At 31.8% G+C, this 21130-nt stretch overlaps 2 protein-coding genes across 4 annotated transcripts; both read right to left on the reverse strand.

Annotated features, from left to right (window-relative positions):
* Positions 1 to 1116: 1116 nt before the first annotated feature.
* Positions 1117 to 8567, reverse strand: LOC145621617 (uncharacterized). The gene is made up of 14 exons (XM_081676342.1): positions 8164 to 8567; positions 7967 to 8075; positions 7684 to 7779; positions 6478 to 6582; positions 5745 to 5828; positions 5539 to 5654; positions 4686 to 4787; positions 4490 to 4603; positions 4352 to 4408; positions 3774 to 3840; positions 3489 to 3542; positions 2993 to 3067; positions 1963 to 1998; positions 1117 to 1760 (listed from the first exon to the last, which is right to left on the reverse strand). The coding sequence occupies exons 1-14, from the start codon at positions 8193 to 8195 to the stop codon at positions 1668 to 1670; spliced, it is 1140 nt and encodes a 379-aa protein (XP_081532468.1). The 5' UTR covers positions 8196 to 8567; the 3' UTR covers positions 1117 to 1667.
* Positions 8568 to 12304: 3737 nt separating this feature from the next.
* Positions 12305 to 20159, reverse strand: LOC145621203 (uncharacterized). 3 transcript variants are annotated; one of them, XM_081675941.1, is made up of 5 exons: positions 19884 to 20159; positions 17596 to 17634; positions 17132 to 17173; positions 16953 to 17027; positions 12305 to 12346 (listed from the first exon to the last, which is right to left on the reverse strand). In XM_081675941.1, the coding sequence occupies exons 1-4, from the start codon at positions 20127 to 20129 to the stop codon at positions 17004 to 17006; spliced, it is 351 nt and encodes a 116-aa protein (XP_081532067.1). In that variant the 5' UTR covers positions 20130 to 20159; the 3' UTR covers positions 12305 to 12346; positions 16953 to 17003. The 3 variants fall into 3 exon arrangements, with proteins under 3 accessions (XP_081532067.1, XP_081532066.1, XP_081532068.1); XM_081675940.1 differs by lacking the exon at positions 12305 to 12346 and adding an exon at positions 14462 to 14907; XM_081675942.1 differs by lacking the exon at positions 12305 to 12346 and adding an exon at positions 15089 to 15195.
* Positions 20160 to 21130: the final 971 nt, after the last annotated feature.

A 21130-nucleotide genomic window follows, 5' to 3' on the forward strand; every position in this document is an offset into this window, starting at 1 on the left:
CGAAGGAATTAGTTAAAAATGTACCACCACATCCATTATCTATAATATAATCTAATCCATTAAAATAATATACTTCACAATCTAATACTTCATATAATTTTATTACTGTGTGTAGACCTGTCATTTTGTCAATCGGGTCGGGTCAGGAGTCATTTCAGATAGGGTCATTATTTGAGGGTACGGGTAAGATGTGTTTTTCACCAATATTATTATTAGTCATTACATGTCTAATACATAGTGTAAATCGTCACAAAAACACATCAATTCCTAACTAATTTTGTATCAATGATATGTTTTAAAATTTGACATATAGATAAAAAAAATATATCTTAAAATTTAATAAACAACCCAGGCATCGTAAGGGCACAAAACTAGTAATGAATTATTAGTCAAACTTATTAAAATCGTGACAATTTTAAAAACTGACAACAGAAAAGTGGAAACACCTTTTTCATGTTTCCTGTTTTTGATTTTCAAAAAAAAAAAAGAGAGAAAACTAAAAAAAAAAAACGATGCCAAACAAACCCTTTAGGGCTTGTTTGGCATCATTTTTGGTTTTCAGTTTCTAGTTTTTTTGAAAACCAAAAATCAAAAACAGGAAACAAGAAAAAGGTGTTTTCACTTTTCTGTTGTCAGTTTTTAAAATTGTCACGATTTTAATAAGTTTAAATAATTTTTGATTCATTATGGGACATATATCACATACTTTTAAAAAACAAAAGACCAAAAAACAGAAAACCACAGCAATGCCAAACGAACCCTTAAATTTTAATTTTATTTTTATTTTCATATAAAGAAATGGTATGCAAATAACGTTACAGTTTAGTTAAATTGTAAAATTAAATTAAACTAACTAGAAATATTCAAATCATATCAAACAAGATGATGTGGACATAGCCAAAATTTGAAGATTAGTAGAATCAGTACAGTTGTAGGCTTGTAGCTACTCCCTAATAAGTTGTAGATACTCATATTAACTAATAAGTAATAATGATGTAAAAAGGGTCGCACATGTTAATTGTTAAGTCCATACGCAACAATGTTAGAGAATTTAAACTTACAAGTAAATCCTCACAACAAAATAAAACAAAGATTACGAAAATCTGTAAAAGTATGGATAAAAAACTGGATCATATATATAGAGACAGTGCAATTAGAAAAGGTACTGGAATTGAGATAGAAAAATCGGTTGATGTGGGGGAAAGAATTCATCAACCATGTTTCTAACACAAAGCTACCAAAAGAAACCCATAAAGGATGAACAATCCCTCGCCTCCGCAAAAACAAAGGAATGGGGACTAAGTCTCATCTAACAGTTTGCCTCAGCTGTTCAAAATTTGTACAACAATTTAATACAAGGATGACCTCTAAAATCTACGCATATCTGCAACACAATTACTAGGGTAGATCCAATATAACAGCAATATTGGACGCAAAGTGTGGGGAAGAATTATAATCTACACAGGTTACCTAGCATTAATGTAGTATTCTATGCACAATGTGTAGTCATTTCTTCCCTATATCCTTAGAGGCCAAAGGAATACTCATTACCAAACCAGAAAGCACGTCATTAGTAAGAACTGAACTAATCCTCCAACACGATGCTGGTACAGAAGAGGGGATCAAAAGTGATCAGCATTAGCATGCGGCTACACATAGAATAGTCATTAGCCCTTCCCTAGTTGTGCGAGGTATTCCTTGTCAGCATTTGCAAGTCGATTTTGGAACAGAGACCACTCTTTCTTGCATCTCTCACGGACCTTGATATAAGATCATAGATGAACAAAAGAAATTAGTTCGGAACTTCTAGAGAAAAAGAAGCAGTAAGTATAGCATAACAGTAGTAGTTAAAAGATTAATTACATTCCATATGCAAGCAAACATGACTACATGATCAACGTGAGCAAAAAGAAACAGAAGAGCAGAGAATTTAACAAGCAGTTTAAAGATATTAAACCCTACCCCTTGCCATGGAGCCTTGCCATTTTCAGCCTGACCCTGAAAATAGATAGATGCATTAGGTAATAAAAGAATCACAAAATGATATAACAGTGAATACAAAGAAAGCTGCTGAATAGCATGTCTGGGATGAAAGTACATCTATGAGTTTGTGAGATATTATGATCACACTGCAAATGAGGGGAGATCGTTAACAATTTAATAGGGAAGCACTGTCTCCAAAGATCTTAAAGCCACTCATGCTTTCTTATTATTATTATTATACTCTTGGAAAAAAAAACACTTTTAGATGAAGTTTCACTTTTAGGTCCTCAAAAACCTATGAAGACTTTACATGTCCAAAGCCACTACAAATTCACCATTACTTGTCCAAGTTTTGAAAATGTAAAAATAAAGTTAAATCTCATAATTATGTACAGCCATTTCATCAAATAAGTAAATTAAGCAATGTAATGATTGTAATCTATGTGACCAACACTAAGAGGGCTCAAAATAAGTGCATCTTCACCTCCTTCACAAACACTGAAGCAAGTTGATTTTGCAATTCACAAAACGTCTGCCGGTATTAGGCATCTCTGCTAGCAGTTCATTGTTGAAAATGACAATGCGTTGACATTTCTAACTTAAAAAAAATAATGCAAAACCATCTGATAATCTTTAAAAGCTGTCAAGATTCTTTCTGCAGGGCATGATGATTTCCATACACACAAAAAATACTCAGGCCCAAGACATTATCTTGAACCATTATAGGACACCCTATCTCTACAAACTGATAATATAAGAGTATAGACTTCAAAACTGATAAACTCCAAGTCAAGGGATATAATTTTATCTACATTCTATAAGGACTTAGAACCACCTCAGGTCCCAAAGTTATCCTTGAATACTTATTACTAGTAGATAACTTTGCCTCTACCCTAGAAACCTCATTTATTCCCTCGCAATTGAGTGTTGGAAAATGAAAGCGAGAGAGAGAAAAGAGAGAGGGGTGGCACTTTAGAGTTTAAATATGATATTTAAAGGATTTATTTACCTGGTTCCCAAGAGAAGGAATTACTTGATGAACTATCCACTGTTGATCAACAACACCAATTTTCTCATGCGCAGGCTACAGAATAAGCAACAAAATAAAAGTTAAGGATGAAGTACATTATTTGCAATGAAAGATGCAAATAATAACAACTTTTAGCCAGAATAGTGATAGGGCCATTCGGCCAATTCCCAAAAAAGAAAATTATATCATATAATAATCAGAGACAAATGTCATTTAAAGAGCTCAAACTAAGAGGGCCTGTTTAAATAAAAAATCATTGGGCAATTTTGTCAAGAATCACCAATGAAAAATAAAAATTTATAAATATGATCAGAATTGGCAGCGCTTTTTAATTTTTAAATTCAGCTATAGAAAGAATTAATGCTAACTAAGCTGTCCAAATCAAAGCACAAGCAAGGAATTACCTTGACAGTGAGTCAGTCTGAATTGGTAGTAAAAATGAAAATGAAATGACAATTAGAAACAAAAGACTTACTTCAACACATCTTCTCAGAGCAAAATCCAGTCCCCACCCATGTACCAAATCATTCTGAAAATAATAAGAACATCAAATTAGATAATAATTTATGCACATCAACTGTGATACATAACACAAAAAATTAGTTTATACTCCAACACCGAACTTCAACTATGATACATAACACAAAAACTTAGTTTCGTAGCATAAATAATCATACAAGTTTATGCACATCAAAACCATAGATAACAATTTGCAATAATAAAATATAAAAAACAATAGTGTAAATTGTTAGCCAAATACCTGAATCATATGCCACACACAGCGCCAAGCGTCCCGAGAAAAAACAGGGGCCATGATTTCCACAAATCTGCAGCAACCCCAGAGCAAAAATACAGTTAAGTAGGAAGATAAAGGATGTGTGTAAATGGGTTACTAATCCCTTTAATCTTTCATGAGATTCAGCAATAGACTTTGAGTGATTTCTTTAACTAGACATGCTTCGGATTATTGTATTATTCACACAAATACACAATATTCAAATTTCAGAGATCCATAACATTACCCTATCATGAAAAGTAACTGTAATTAATCAGCAAAACAGAGATTCATTTGCATTAGATATCAATCAAGCAGCTATTAAACATGCACTGATTATAGAAGTATGTGCATGTTAACAAAAGTAGGGTGACAGGGGTTTTGCTCCAGAATGTGAACCAGCATAAAATCAAGCTATTAAGGTCTTAAAATCCAACCCATAACATGATATAAGGATTCATTTCTTATTTTTTTCTATCTATTTTAATTCAGCCTCCTTTTCCTACTACTTTTTTCGTTGGTAATGCAAATGTCATAAGCGCACGAGGAGCAAAAAAACATACGCTGCACAAGGAGGCAAGTGTGGATTGGAGCACCAGCCTGGTTTCTCTTCAGTATCCCTGGTGCACAAAAAACAATTTGGTCACATGAGAGGAAAAGGATTGCTGATGTCGACTGCATAACTTAAAATAGAGGCATACTTGTGTACTTCTCTATCCCCTCTCCTCTTAGTCATTTCCCATGTCAAACCATTATTAGGCTCAAGACCAGGTTGAGAAATTTCCAGGCCATACTTCTTCACCAACTGAATATACCTATTAAAAATTTAAACAAGAGAAAGTTGTCTTAGAAATTAAAATCAAAACTGAACCAAATCATTTGAAATTTTCAACTTACTTCTCAGCATTGAAATGTTCAACACCAAGATCTTCATCCCAGATAAAGATATAGTCATAAGCAGCAACAACATCAGGGTGGAGAAATCTCTTCGCATACCACCTGCAGATTATCTAAGTGAGAGACAGAACTAGGTGACCATGTCAAATATAAGCAGCACAATAAGCTGTAAGTCTAAATCATGTTCACATCATTATGTTACAAGCATACAACAAAATTTACACATTCTTTGCACCTAATGCTAACAGATATTCCCGAAAACCATTGGAAAGAGAAAGAGGTCAGAAATGCCTGCCAATTTGGAGACAAGTCTAGACAAATTAGATGGATGAGAACAATTGACCCCAAAGTCTTTTCATGCCTTGCATGTCACAAGCTCAACAAAGCTGGCTTTTTATGGAACAGAAAACAATTTAAGATCAAGCAAGATGGAAAGATGATACAAACAGGAGCACAAAACCTAGATAAAACAGAATATATAATGGGGAGAAAACTTACTTCATTGTTCTAATTATGTTACAAAGTGTGCACTTAAGGCAATCAAAATTCAGGACTACGTAGTCAATTTAACTTAACCATGCATGAATATAAGAGTATCAACTGTTATCAACTTTCAGCATTGCTTCCAATAATTTTCATACAGCTCAACAATTTGTAAGAGAAATCAGATTGACTAAAAGGATAATAGATGGGCTGTTGTGTTCACAAAAAAATGACAAAACTAGTATATAAGCATCATTTATATTTCTATCACTCCATGGATTGTGTTATAGGAACTACATTCAACATTACTTGTTTATACAGAACTAGGTTATTAGCTATGCATAGCAAGAGTTGTAAGAAGGATTCAAACCATTTTGTTTGCTTTGGAGCACTGACATGGATAGCTTTTTTGGACCATTCAAACTCATCCCATTCAGTAACTTTGCCATCATAGTGGAAGAGCAAAATTTGGAAATCGTCAGAGAACTGCAACACGGTGTCAAACTCATGTCATGTCCTTGAATATAATTTTAGACTTTCAGTGGTATTCTAGAAGAAGCTATAACCTATCAATACCTTCTTTACAGCTTTATTAATGTTGTCCCTCTGAGCTAATCCAACAGTGAAAGTTACCAAGTATTTTGGCTTCTTCTTCAAATCCTGCAGGTAAAAGTGATACGGTAATGAAAAAAGAGAAGATTTTTGAGCAAAAAAGAGGGGAAACGAAAGGGTAGTTTCAATATTTTCTTCAAAATCAATCAACATATCTCAAAAAAGAGAATTGGGGGGGGGGGGGGGGGGTATCAAATAGAGACATAACAACAATTCCTAATGCATAAGTTTGTTTGCTATTAGTAAACAGCAAAGAAAAATGAAAGTCCAGACACTAAGAAATTATTTGAGCAAAAAATGCACACAGAAATTGCAAGAACATCCTTCAACCTACAGTCTTCCTATTTTCATTTAGATAAAGTATACATTACATCAATGAGACTAGATCATTTATGCAGAATAAGTAGATAACTGACTATGAGAACTATTTGAAAAAAAATTGGGATCCTGAGAAGTTGGATCAACTTATTTAAATTTCAGTTGCTTTTCTGTAATTCTGTCTCAAGGATTTCTGCAGCTTTGCCCTCAGATAGAGAAATTTGATCCAATGGGAAATATATGGGAGTTTAGCAAGGTTCCTTTATTATGAACTTAAGCAATGTTTCCACATCAGAATTGAGGGAGCATCAGTCAGATACTTAGACAGAAACACTCAGCAGCACTAAAATAAGTATTGGTCGAATCAACAGAAGTATACCTCACTCGGTTCACCCCACAGTCTTCGTAGAAAAAAATCACTTTCTCCTACTACAATTCCTGGAGGTAACATCTCAGCACCACGCGGGTTGGTCGGTACATATATCTGAAAGAATACCAGTAACATGTTACCAGCCAAAGAATAAATGGAATATCCATCAAGCAACAAAATAGCCACAAACCACATTAATACAATAATACTGCATTTACAAGGGGGTCAGGAAGAGAGTCAATATTAAAGCACGTTTCAAAACAATGAAAATCGTATTTTAATTCAGGCAAGATATAATGTTCGATGAGGCTACAAGTTTACAACAGATCTGGAACTCCTTCAATAAAAGCTCTTATTATATATATATATATAAAAAAAAATAAAAAAAAAAACAACTCTACAACTTTTTTTTCCATCAAGTCATTGCAAATACCTATGTCTATGACATAGGCAAAGCTACAATAAAGGGCAGAACAATGAAGATGATATGTTGATCAACTGTCATGGTCTCCAGATACAATAGCACTGCAGTACGAATAAAGCAAAACAAAAAAAAAAAAAAATGCAATAAAAATCGACACATAAGTCCCTGATTGTTTTTGTTATCAAAAATTTGATTCTATTTATATACTTGGAAAAGTACTCCCTCAATTTTCTTTCGTTGATTAACCTTAAATGCAGACTATCTACATTCTTCTTGTAGAGTAAAGATATCAGTAGTTTCACGTAGTTATGCAATCATGATGCAACATATGATTGGACAACAAAGGCTTCTAGTCGAGTATTTCATGTAAATCATACGATGATGCAGAATAAACAATGCCAGCCTAGAGTATATGTTTGAAACTATGATAACTTAACAAACACACAAGGAACTCAAATTTAAGGCACACAACAATATAAAAACATTATCATATTAATAAATTTTCACTGAATTTCTCTTGTGAAGTCTGAACTCATTAAAACTCATTGACCCTTATCTGACCTCATTGCCCCTTTTCTGAATTTCAGATTATAATCAACTGAAGCCCTTATTTCAACACAACATAAGGTCAAAGGCAAAATAGGAAGTTCATTTATAGCAATGTAAAATATCTCAAAAACACTTAAATAGTGGCAACTGGTAAAAAACCATCAATAAAATTCATTCAAGTTTCTAAGATAGCAATGAAAAAAACATGTGATTCGAAACACGAAAAACGATTAATGACATACCTTAGGGATTGTCAATGATGCAAGATCTTCAAGAGACTTCGCGGAACTTTTAGACATTCCATCAAAAGAGGAAATAAGTCTTGAAGATAATTTAATCTGAAACCCAAATCATAGCACAATCATAAATTTTTAAAAATTTAATAATAATTATCAGCATAATTCAAAATTCCGATCGAAATGATTAAATTAAACTACTGTAAATACTAGTAGTAACATTTTAAATTTACTCTAGAACCCAAATCATGGGAAATTGAAAAATTAAATACAAAATAAATCAATGTACCTTATCAGAAACTGAAGGAAATGAAACTCCAATGAAAAACCCAAAAACAACACCTAGAATAGTAGTCATTACAAGCCTTGCGCTATCATTCGATCGTTTCGAAACCCCACTGAAAACATAATCAAACGAATAAAATCAACAAAAAAGCTGATTAATTACCACCAAAAACCCAGAAATCTCCCAGAAAAATTGCAAACCTGCGAAGAGGTGGGCCCATCTTATTATGCATTAATCTTCCCCAGAATCAAGAACTAAAATTCGAGCACATTCAACAAGAAAATCAAGACGTCCGCCGTTCGCCGGAGTACCAAATCGCTGTAATCGGCGATCTAGTACTCAAACTCAAGGCGATCAATTGACAAAATTTCAAATTGAAAAAGCGGCAAAAACCCTAAATCTTTCCAATTGAGAAAAATTAAAATGAAATTGAAATTGAAATTGAATTGGGGAAAATCAATGAAAATTAATCGAAGTGGAAAAGATTAGTGTTGATGAAATAGGTTATATCAACCTAGATCTTGTCAAAAAAAAAAATTGAAAAATATTAACAGTGTTGAGAATCTGATATGATTTAACTAAGGTTTTTGGGTGAAAAAAATAAATACAAAAAAAAGTTGTAAATTTCTGGGTTATTATTATTTTTTTAATTTTGTGTTTTAATTTTTTTTTTTTTTAAAATTTGTGAAAATTAAAAATGAAATTAGGAATTTTATTATGATTGGTGTCGGCCAACCAAGATATGGCACATAAGAAGGCATGTGAAGGTGGGAACCACGTACGTGGCACTACGTTGTTGAACTAACCCCCACCCACATGAGTGCAACATTTTATTGACCTGTCGGACTTTTGGGTCTTTGCACCCTTTTTCTCTTTCTTCCTTTCTTTATTGTGCCCTCCTTTTTTAAAAATACAAGTATGAAAACAATTATAGTCCGTACAAGATGGATAGATGGGGTCGCGGTTAATAATGATGTAGACGAGATTTGATTCGAGATATTTGGGTTTATGTACAATTAAAGTTAGTAATAGAATCAATTGAATTGACTGTTGGTGAAGTGGTAATAAGGCTGCACTTGGTGGAAGAACCTCGAATCCAAATTAGTGTAAAGGGTGAAACGGGTGAAACACCAAAATAAAGTTAGTAATGAAAACAATAAAGTGATGCAAATCGTACGAGATTTGATTCGAGCGTTTCGGGTTATAAGTATATAAGTGTAGTTAAAGTTTCATGAAAACAAGAAAGTGTTACATAACCATATAGATGTAGTAGAGATTTGAAATTTTAAATTCTTAAGTTTGAGAAAAATTAGCTGAAACAATGTTTATGTTTGGTTTGAGGATACTAGATTATAACCATTAATTGCAAATACTCTTCATTTTGTGATGATTGACATTAAAGTGAAAGTATTGTGTAGAACGGACTCACGTGAGTCCGGTCATACAAACAGAAAAAAAAAATAAAAAATTTTAATTGTCATAAATTAGATAATATTCATAATAATGGTCAGATATTAAGATATAAATATAAGATATTAGATTAAAAGTAACAGAATTTTGATAATAATGGTTAGATATTACGAGTAGATTATAGTTATCAGATATTAGATTATAAGTGTCAAGGTATTAGGTTTTAATTTTCAAAAATTAGATTATAATTATTAGATATTAGATTATATTTATCATATAATAGATTGTAATTGTCAGAAATTAGATTATAATTATCAGATATTAGATTATAAGTGTAAGAAATTAAATTATTATAGTCAAATATTGATTTATAAGTATGGTGTTGCATCACACATTTGCACGGGTTTTAACATTACTAAACTAGACCTTGTTAGTAATTAAAATTCATCATGATTTGGAATGATTTATAGAGTAATTAAGGGCATGTTTGCTTCGGATGAAAACAACTAAGCTGAATTGAATTGAACCAAACCAAACTGAATTGAATTGAATTAAGCTGAAAAGAATATTTTATTAGAGAAGGAAATTAGGATTGAATTGAATTGAGTTAAAAAAAATATTTAATAAGAGAAGGAACTTAGGAACTGAATTGAACTGAACTCAACTGAATTGTACTAAAAGAAGTTGGGGAGAACAGGCGCTAACACCCTTTGTATTAGTTGTGTCCTTTCTATTTCCTATCTCGAGACTTATTTAGGTGGGGACGTGGGGTGCGTTGATAATCTTCGATGACATCCTTATGCCTTATCTGTACACATACATACATATGAAATAGGCCATGTTTAGTTCACCTTAGTTTTACTTATTTCAGAAAAAATAAGTTTAGAACAGAAAATATAAGTACAAATCAGATCATCGTTCTATGTGCAGTTTTTTATCGCTAAATATCTTTAATTTCGTAATGAAAATCATATATTAATAAAGTACACATTATCACGAATCTAACAAGACCCCACTTGATATATTTTTTCCGCATAGATTATCGTATATATAAGGTTAAAGTTTGGTCAAATTTGACATTCAGATCAGATCATATAAGTTAAGATAAGCAAAAATAAAATGCACCAAAGAAGCCCTTATTCTAAACATTATGAATAATCTCTATATATAAGCTAATAGCCTAATAGGGAAGTTGGTATTCACTCCAAATGACACTTTTACACTTGGATCGTATAATCTAAATTAGACTTTTACAAAACTAATAAAGGAGACTATAAAACTAATAAAGGAGATTACAATCACAAATCCTAATGTCTGTAAGAACTACAACACGTGGAACTTGGCCCTTGTCCCCTTGAGCATCCAAACCTCCATGATATCGTTGAGGTCTCAGCTTCAATTACAAGCCCCTTACTCTGGATCGCCCTACCAGCAAGTCAAACAAACATGTACACATTTTATGCATACAGTAATCTGAACCCTTCTATTTACAAGCCCCTTACTCTGGATCGCCCTACCAGCAAGTCAAACAAACATGTACACATTCTATGCATACAGTAATCTGAACCCTTCTATTTTAGCTCATAAATACAAAAAAAAAAAAAAAAAAAAAAAAAAAAAAAAAAAAAAATTCAAACAATCCGTGCATCGCACGGGCTTCATCTAGTTATATATATATTATAATGTATTGCATTTATTACTTTATTTTACATTATTATTAATTATTTATATGAAATTGCATAAAAGTATATAATTATCTTTTAAAAAATATATAGATAGGTACGGGACGGGGATGGGGCAAGTATGAAGCGGGGCGGGTGGGGTGGAGCGGGGATGGGGAGGGTACAACCTAAAACACCCCTGCCCCATCACCCATGGCGGGTATGGTTTTATCCCCATCCCTGCCCGCCACCCGCCAAACCGGGATCCATCCCTAGTCACTATGTATATCACAAATTATGTTATGAACCTGATTTTTTTTCTCTTTCATTGATTTACAATCCAATGCTCTAACCCATTGTTCCAAACCCATGTCTACTTTTTCCCATTCGATACACACTTCACAAACCCAATTTTACAAAGCACTCTCCCCATTAATCAACTGAACAGCTTATTGTACCATCACCCCAACCCACTTTCAAAGTCAAATTGCACTTACAACTTCTTCATCCAACCAGAACACACCATGACAACCTCTTGTTACTTGCAATTGTTGCAAGTTTACTTCCCCATAGCTACACTACAAGAGGAAGTGAAATTGTGGAGGCCTTTCATGGACATCAAATCCCATTTTTGGCCCGGCTGTGAATGTAGTGCCAATTACTACCCACCTTGAGGACACGGGGGAAGTTTGGGCAACGGGTATTGTTATGCATCAATATTAGTAGACTAAGGGTATTGTAGGAAGTTTTAATATTTAGATACTAGAAGGTTCTAGAGTTGTTAACTAAGTTATCCTTATATATAGACCTAAGGAATAGAAGATCACATAGGATGATGAATGATGAAAGTTTGATGTTATGTTGTGTATTATTAGAGTGGTATTATCTTCTTCTCTTGTATTATTCCATATCATTATCAATACTAGTCCATTTTTCCTTATTTAGTCCAGCATAATCATATTAATCACAGCCCCAAAGTCAGTTCATAACATTACATAAGATGCAACTAATTTTATACGCAGTGAGTCGTTACGTACTCTTCCCCTAAACAGAAATAAATAGTCAAAAGGATATAGGTTTTTACTTACCAGCTTGTCCAGCTCAGCATCACGGATGCCAATCTCGTCGGCCAAAGTGTCTTAAACTCTAAGAGATTCACTTAGCTTAAATATATTTAAAAAAAAAAAAATTAATACTTAGAGTTGCATATTATTCTTTTAAATTGTTAAAATATATAAAATAATTTAATTGTTCAGAATAGAAAATTTACTCGTTTCAAGAGAGTTGCATTCAGATTCTTCAGCTCTATTAACTGCAATAAACGTACAATTAACACATCAATTTGATTGTGCAATTTTTAAAATAAAAAAGTATCTAACTAATTATACATACAATTTTAAAAATTAAAATTAAAATTAACTACGTACAATTAATTACGTAAAATTAATTATACGTACAATTAACTACGTAAAATTAAAATTATACAATTATCTACGTAAAATTATACGTACAATTAAAATTAACTACGTAAAATTAACTACGTAAAATTTACGTACAATTAACTACGTGAAATTATACAATTAATTAAAATTAACTACGTACAATTAACTACGTGAAATTAATTACACGTACAATTAAAATTAAAATTAAAATTAAAATTAACTAATTATCTAACTAATTATACATACAATTTTTAAAATTAAAAACTATCTCACAATTATAGTGTAGGTAGGGTTACCTACACCCCCCTCTAAACTTATCATGTTACCTACATCCCATAACCCACTAACCTACAGTAACTACCCACCAAATCATTTTTCTCTCTAAAACTTTCTTCTTCATTTCTCTAGACTTTCTCTCTCATCAAAACAAAAAAATCTAAACCAAAATTGCTTCAAAATACTACGAAATTGCTTCAAAATACTTCGAAATTGCTTCAAAATACTGCTAAATTGCTTCAAATGTCTACATTTGCGAAGAAATTCAACAATCGCAAAAACATTCACAGAAAGAGTAAGTAATTTTACTACAATTTTTTGTACGAACCCTAGTTTTTCTATTTTATTTTGAAATTATATGTTCAGAATCATAATCTAACTTGATTAGAACTATTTTATGCAAAAATCATTAAAATCTACTATGTTTTGTGCTTTTTTGTAGAACCGAAAAATATGTTTCGAAGTAAAGAGATAAAGAGAATGATGATTCAGAGAAGAATCCTGTTCGTTGAACACAACAAGGCAGATTCTGAAGGAACGTAAGTATTATTTCAAAAACCTATTTAAATTAGAGTAGAAAAATTAAAAAAAAAAAAAAAACAGCGAACAAAAGTCTCAAGTTGTAAATCTAGAACTTTTAAAAGATATTAAAAAGTCTTATGGTATAGATGTTAACATTTCTACGATTCCGAGGTAATATATGAACATATACTGAATTATAAATATTTATTTGTATATTTGAATTTATTTGAGTTTATATTTAACATATATGCCTAAATAAAAAAATGTTCATTTTAATGATACGTTTTGCACATTTATGAAATGCATAAATATTCATTCATTTGAGTTGAGAAACTGACTTATTCATTCTATGAAATCTTTTGATCATTTATAAAATTCATAATGTCCATTTACATATAAAGTAATGTTCATTTTAAAATATATGTTAATATTAGTTCATTTCAGTTTACATATATATTTATATGCCTAAATGACGAATGTTCATTTCTTTTATACATTATGCACATGTGTAATATTGATAATATTCATTTGTATGCATTAAAACTAATATCTTACAACCAATCTAGCTATATTGTAGTGATGTCCAAAGTTACACATATAATATAAATTTGCACATGGAATTGAAGAATATGTAGTTGTTTTGGAGAATATAAAATGGCTTAGCAACGCTGATTATACAAACTGCGGAGTATACATTATGAAGCATGTAGAAACCTTCACTACTAAACTTATTGAGAGTTAGATTTGTGATTTGAAACCAAACAGTGTAAAAGTAATAAATGTTCAATAATGTAAAATATATTGTTCATTTATAAAGCAGTGTATATAATAATTAACATTTGTTGATTCATTTTATTCAACAGGTGGACCAAATTAGGAAGCAAGGATGTGGAACTTATGCTATTTGAAGAAAAACACTAAATCTAGGTTAAATAGAAGATAAGCAAGAAAGTTTGCAAAGGAATAGTACATGTTATATGTTCATTTATGAATGTGTATATGTTCATTTATGAATGTGTATATGATCATATCTTATATATAGTTTTATAGATGTTTTTTTTTAGAGGAAAATAGACTTATAGATTTTATTTGTTAAAAAAATTATTGTAATTGATATTTCATTTTAATCTTTATTTGTATGAAAAAAAATATATATTTTTTAGGTTTTGTAAATTGGTTGTTGGTTCTTTACTTTTGTTCATTTTCAAATCGATAAATAATCGTTTACATATGTTGAATTTTAAAAAAACAATATAAAATACTAAAAAAGGTACTATATAGAAACAAATAATTTGTATGTCTTTAACACTTGAAGAACTTTGAACAAGAGCACCTTGATCATTTATTGGAACCGTGGGAAGAATAACTTAAATATTTGTTGATTGAACATTTCTGGAATGGGGTTTGAACATTTCTGGGTTGAAGTTTGAACAAACCTGAGTTGAAGTTTGAACAATGCCAAGAACTATGGGTGGAACAAAATAACCAGTTTGAGATTTTGTAGATGCACTAGTATGAATTGGAACTCTAAGATTAATTTGAGCATTAGTTTTAACACCAACAACACCTTTATATTTGTAGAAACGTTAGAACGAGCTTGAACAACAGAAACACCTTCAACAACATTTAAATCCTTCGCTTGCAAAAAAAAGTTAATGATGATCAATATTAAATCAATAAATGTTCAATTACAAATACTTATATAAACAGATTAGAAAACAAAACCTTAGCAAGAGATGAAATATCTAAATCATCAGACATGCTGGATTGAAGAGTGCTTTCAATATAAGCCTACACTTATCATAACACTATTATTCCTACACCTATCATCTTTATAACTCTCACTACAACAACACAAATAATAAAAAATGAATTGTCTTTTCTCCTCTTACTCTTCCCAATCCGAATTCCAAAACCGTTCCTAAAAGCATATTCGTTATACATTTTAAAAGCTTCTTCTTCAGATTTAAACTGTTAATTCAGATTTAGCTGCTTCTTCATCAACAATATCACCCTTTTTTTTTTCTATTGCACACATTATTAATATACAATTATAGGTGAACATATAGGGTTTCAAAAATGATCAATAGTTAATGCATATAATGTTCAATAACGAAACTGCACATGTTCAAATTGAAAATTTTAAACACATAATATTCTCATGAAAAACATTGTAAAAACAAATGATCAATATGACATTGAAAATGAACATAAAATGTTCATCGTCATCACCACAGAGTATTAACAATCCAAAAATGTTCATCATCATCATAATCAAAATATCAAAATTGAAGCAATGAAAACATATAACACATACATTGAAGCAACAGAATCGAGTACAAAATTATGTAGAAATAAACAGAGCATCCACATAACACAGTATTATAATCAAAAAGTACAAAATTATGATCATACATTGTTGAACAAACGAATCAGTTAATCGAACTTCAGATGAAAACACACTTTTGCAATAACGATCGAAATCGGCAGAGGAAGAATTAGACATTGATGATCAACAACGATTATCAAAATCGTAAAAAATAAATTGGAAAATTAGTATAAAAATCAAATGAAGAAGATGAATTGAGCAGAGAGAATGAAGATACTACAATCAATTGAGGAGAAAGAAAATATATGGTTTAAAATCATATATATACATAGCTTGAATGATAAGAAAGGAAAGAATTAAAAAAAAAAAAATCAAAGCTGTTCGTGAGTACTACCCATACTAGCTACAAAATGATGTAGTTTTGAGGGGGGTGTAGGTAGAACATCCTACACTAGGGTGTGGGGTAAAATTTTCAACATATCTCATAAATCAGCCCCATCCAATATCCTTTAATTTCCATTTTCACCCTTTCATCTTGTCACCCATCCATTTTCAACACCCAATATTCCAATTCAACCAGGCATCCCACAAAATTTACAATCCAATGCTCTAACCCATTGTTCCAAACCCATGTCTACTTTTTCCCATTCGATACACACTTCACAAACCCAATTTTACAAAGCACTCTCCCCATTAATCAACTGAACACCTTATTGTACCATCACCCCAACCCACTTTCAAAGTCAAATTGCACTTACAACTTCTTCATCCAACCAGAACACACCATGACAACCTCTTTTTACTTGCAATTGTTGCAAGTTTACTTCCCCATAGCTACAATACAAGAGGAAGTGAAATTGTGGAGGCCTTTCATGGACATCAAATCCCATTCTTGGCCCGGCTGTGAATGTAGTGCCAATTACTACCCACCTTGAGGACACGGGGGAAGTTTGGGCAACGGGTATTGTTATGCATCAATATTAGTAGACTAAGGGTATTTTAGGAAGTTTTAATATTTAGATACTAAAAGGTTCCAGAGTTGTTAACTAGGTTATCCTTATATATAGACCTAAGGAATAGAAGATCACATAGGATGATGAATGATGAAAGTTTGATGTTATGTTGTGTATTATTAGAGTGGTATTATCTTCTTCTCTTGTATTATTCCATATCATTATCAATACTAGTCCATTTTTCCTTATTTGGTCCAGCTTAATCATATTAATCACAGCCCCAAAGTCAGTTCATAACATTACATAAGATGCAACTAATTTTATACGCAGTGAGTCGTTACTTACTCTTCCCCTAAACATAAATAAATAGTCAAAAGGATATAGGTTTTTACTTACCAGCTTGTCCAGCTCAGCATCACGGATGCCAATCTCGTCGGCCAAAGTGTCTTAAACTCTAAGAGATTCACTTAGCTTAAATATATTAAAAAAAAAATTAATACTTAGAGTTGCATATTATTCTTTTAAATTGTTAAAATATATAAAATAATTTAATTGTTCAGAAATAGAAAATTTACTCTTTTCAGGAGAGTTGCATTCATATTCTTCAGCTCTATTAACTGCAATAAACGTACAATTAACACATCAATTTGATTGTGCAATTTTTAAAATAAAAAAGTATCTAACTAATTATACATACAATTTTAAAAATTAAAATTAAAATTAACTACGTACAATTAATTACGTAAAATTAATTATACGTACAATTAACTACGTAAAATTAAAATTATACAATTATCTACGTAAAATTATACGTACAATTAAAATTAACTACGTAAAATTAACTACGTAAAATTTACGTACAATTAACTACGTAAAATTATACAATTAATTAAAATTAACTACGTACAATTAACTACGTACAATTATCACATCAATATGATTGTGCAATTAACTGTAATAAACGTACAATTAACACATCAATATGATTGTGCAATTTTTAAAATTAAAAACTATCTAACTAATTATACAAGTTAATTACCCTTTCAAGCTCGATGCTTTTCTGTAGTAACCTTTGCATCTGCAATAAGAGAAAGATCATTTTATTAGTGCAAATTAACTCTTTAGAAACTTGAATGAAATAATTTAGCAACCAAAATATGGAGTATAAAACAATCAGAAACAAATTTCAATTTGACATATCTCTGTCACTCTTTCTGATGAGATGGAATTGTGTGCAACTTTTTCACTAACTATGCACAGTTTTCATTACATTACTACAATGGTTCCTTCTCCATCCGTTGTTTTAAGGGGTTCTTATAATTTTTACTGATTTAAACAAACATACAACAATGGTTAAGAATAAATGGGTCTCGTAAATGAACAATTAATTGTGTAAAAAAAATGAACAATTAAACAAAAAAAATAGAAAAGAAAAAGAGTCTTCCTGGTTCTCACTACTATTCTGTTTTCAAACTTATATAGATTAGGTTTCTTCCCCAATTCTCCCAAATTCTACACCGTTCCTCTACTTTTGTTTTTCTCATGATGTGTTGCTCTCATCATTTCTCAATATATCGATTTTCTTCCAATCCGAGTCACTTACATCATATTGGAGGGTTATGAAATTTCAATTACACCAAGAATTCTTGGTAATTTAACTACCAAGTGCTAATGCTATCATGGTTATTAAATTTCAGCTCCAATCTTTTAGTTTAAGCGCCTTGTAGAGTTTGTCTCTTTGTAGTGTTTGAACTGATCCATAATTTAATTTCTCTTGACTGGCTAGGCCTCAAACTAGAGCTATAAGTATGACTGCTTGTTCATGTTAATATGCTTGTTCGTTAATGAAAGCAAAAATGAAATTTAGAGGACAATTTTAAGATATGTAGCAGGACACAATTTTGGCTAAAGATGTGTATTATTATTATTATTGGAGTCAGTCATGGTACTTAGCAAGGGTAATTATTTCCACCTGTATAAATTAGACATGGCTACTAGAGTGGCACATGATGAGTAAGTGTCCCAGGTGTGGGATTAAACTACTTTTATGAAAATTTTGCATGCTTTTAGTCTAAAGTGATGTCTCAATTGTCTAAAGTAAATTACTTGTAGGTTTGCTGTCATGAACTTAGTTAATGGTTTACATAGACAAAACTATTGTAATTAGATAAACAATAAAAGAGGAAAATGGAATTGTGTTTATGTTTACCCCAAATTGTTTGCTCAGCTATTTTTAATGGTTTTTATTTTTAATGGTTTTTATTTAAGCCCCAAATCTGTAAACTGATTGCAATTTTATTATTATTCAATTTTCGGGAAAAATATGACCTGGCACATTATGAAATATACCACTTAAGCACGTTCCACAATGAAACTACCAGGTACGCCTGAAAACTTACCCACACATGAATGGGTATCCAAAGTCTCTTCTTGAGAAAGAAGAGGCTTGAAAGTGTTGGAGTGCTATGGACAGCCTCCTTCGGATATATAATTTTCAAAACAATGAAAATTATCATCATTGCTAAACTAAAACGAGACTTGAGCAAAGTTAAGTCTTCGCCAACTCTCAATTTAACAAAAATAGACAAAGCAATCTTCAACCAAAAGAACTTATAACTTCACTTACCACACACCCTAAACCTTAACGGACAAAGAGATGGGGGAATCCTTGACCTTTCGATTCCCTCTTGTCTCTTCCATTCTTAAAGGTCCCAAGGTAAGGTAAAACAGAAAGGCAAAAACCTCAAGGCCCCCTACACAATAACTGATCAATTCCAGAACCTTAGACAAACTGGAGTCAACAGAACCATCTCTAGCATCTTGGTAAGATTTAAAGCTAGATATAGATAAAACCTTCCCATGAACAGTCAAGAAACAGGTTGCATTCGCCCAAGAGTTACTCACAAACACCCCCTTCGATCCTAGACTTAGACACCTAAATCCTAAATCAACATCCCCTGCAACCCTTACCCATGACTCGAACACAAACTGAGCACTAATAACCGAGACCGCAAGTCGGAAATCACAGCTAAACCCAGCCGCAAGTCGGACATCACAGCTAAACCCAGCATAAGAAAGCCAAGAAATTCCTCAAACAAACACCAAGACTATGCAGTAGAAGACAGAGATTAACTGACTTTGAGTAAACATAATTAAATTAGGACAACATATAGCAAGAACTTAAAAAAGGAAGTAATGAAGATGAAAGAAAAAAAAAAAGAAATGGGATACACAAAACCCTAAATTTGCTGACAATAATGGAATTCTTGAATCAATAATTAATATAAAATCCATAAATCAATAATGGAATTCGAGAATCAAACATACCTCAGTCAGTTCAGCAACCTTGTCGGAAAGAATTGGTTCATCCTCAGGCAAGTATATCGGCATAAACCTCAACCTCAACAGGCCTAATTTCCTCCTTTGCCCCATCAGATAATTGAGATTGCCCTCCTTTGCTGGATAGAGCAAATTCTCCTCCTTCCACAGGCCTTGATCCCTCAAACTTTTAGCAGCCTGTAATCCTTCTTTTGTATACACGATTAAATCAGTAATTTGTTCTTGATCCCCCATTATAGATTTCAGAAGCTCTTTTTTCTTAGATTCAAAAGTTGTGGTTAAAGTTGCATAAGATTGAAACAACTTCATTTTTTCAGAATCGGAAAGGGTTTTCGCCATTGTTGTGCTTGAGAGAGGTTTTGACAGAGACAATCTCTCACTGTTCCTCCTAACTTTAACCACAACTTTTGAATCTAAGAAAAAAGAGCTTCTGAAATCAATAATGGGGGATCAAGAACAAATTACTGATTTGATCGTGTATACAAAAGAAGGATTACAGGCTGCTAAAAGTTTGAGGGATCAAGGCCTGTGGAAGGAGGAGCATTTGCTCTATCCAGCAAAGGAGGGCAATCTCAATTATCTGATGGGGCAAAGCAAAATTTCTTTTTAAGAAGGTGCGTGTGAATTTTTTTTGGATGTTTAAAATTATACAATCAGCAATTAATAAGTGTATGTGCTGCTTTTTTTTTTGAAGGAAAAGTGTATGTGCTTCTTAATGTATTTTTAATTAATTAACTAGTGAGTAGCCCGGATTTTGCTTAAAACTATACAGTCAGCAATTAAATAATGATGCGGAAAATTGAGGAGTTGAGTAAAGGCCTATTCTCTCCAGCTAATGTACTTTTAATTAATTAACTAGTGAGTAGTCCGGGTTTTGCTTAAAACTATACAATCAGCTTAATTTAAGTTCAGCTCCTAATTTTCATCTCTCATAAAATATTCATTTCAGCTCAATTCAGTAAATGTGTACAGACCCTAAGTGACGTGGCGAAATAAAGGGATCTACAGGGCGCATAGACGTTCTTAGATACGCCTTTTAATAGATTAGTATATACTCCCTCTGTTTTTAAATACTTGCTCCGTTTCTATTTTTTACACTATTCATTTATCCTACTTTGACTAATGTTTGTGACTTATACATAAGAAAAAATATAGTCTTGTGGGTACTTGTTGGAATCGTCTCAATAAATAGATTATTAATTTTTAGTTGTTAGAATTTATACTTATTGATAATT

This window comes from Chenopodium album, chromosome 27, assembly GCF_948465745.1.
Source record: "Chenopodium album chromosome 27, dcCheAlbu1.1, whole genome shotgun sequence".
Taxonomy (NCBI): Eukaryota; Viridiplantae; Streptophyta; class Magnoliopsida; order Caryophyllales; family Amaranthaceae; genus Chenopodium; species Chenopodium album.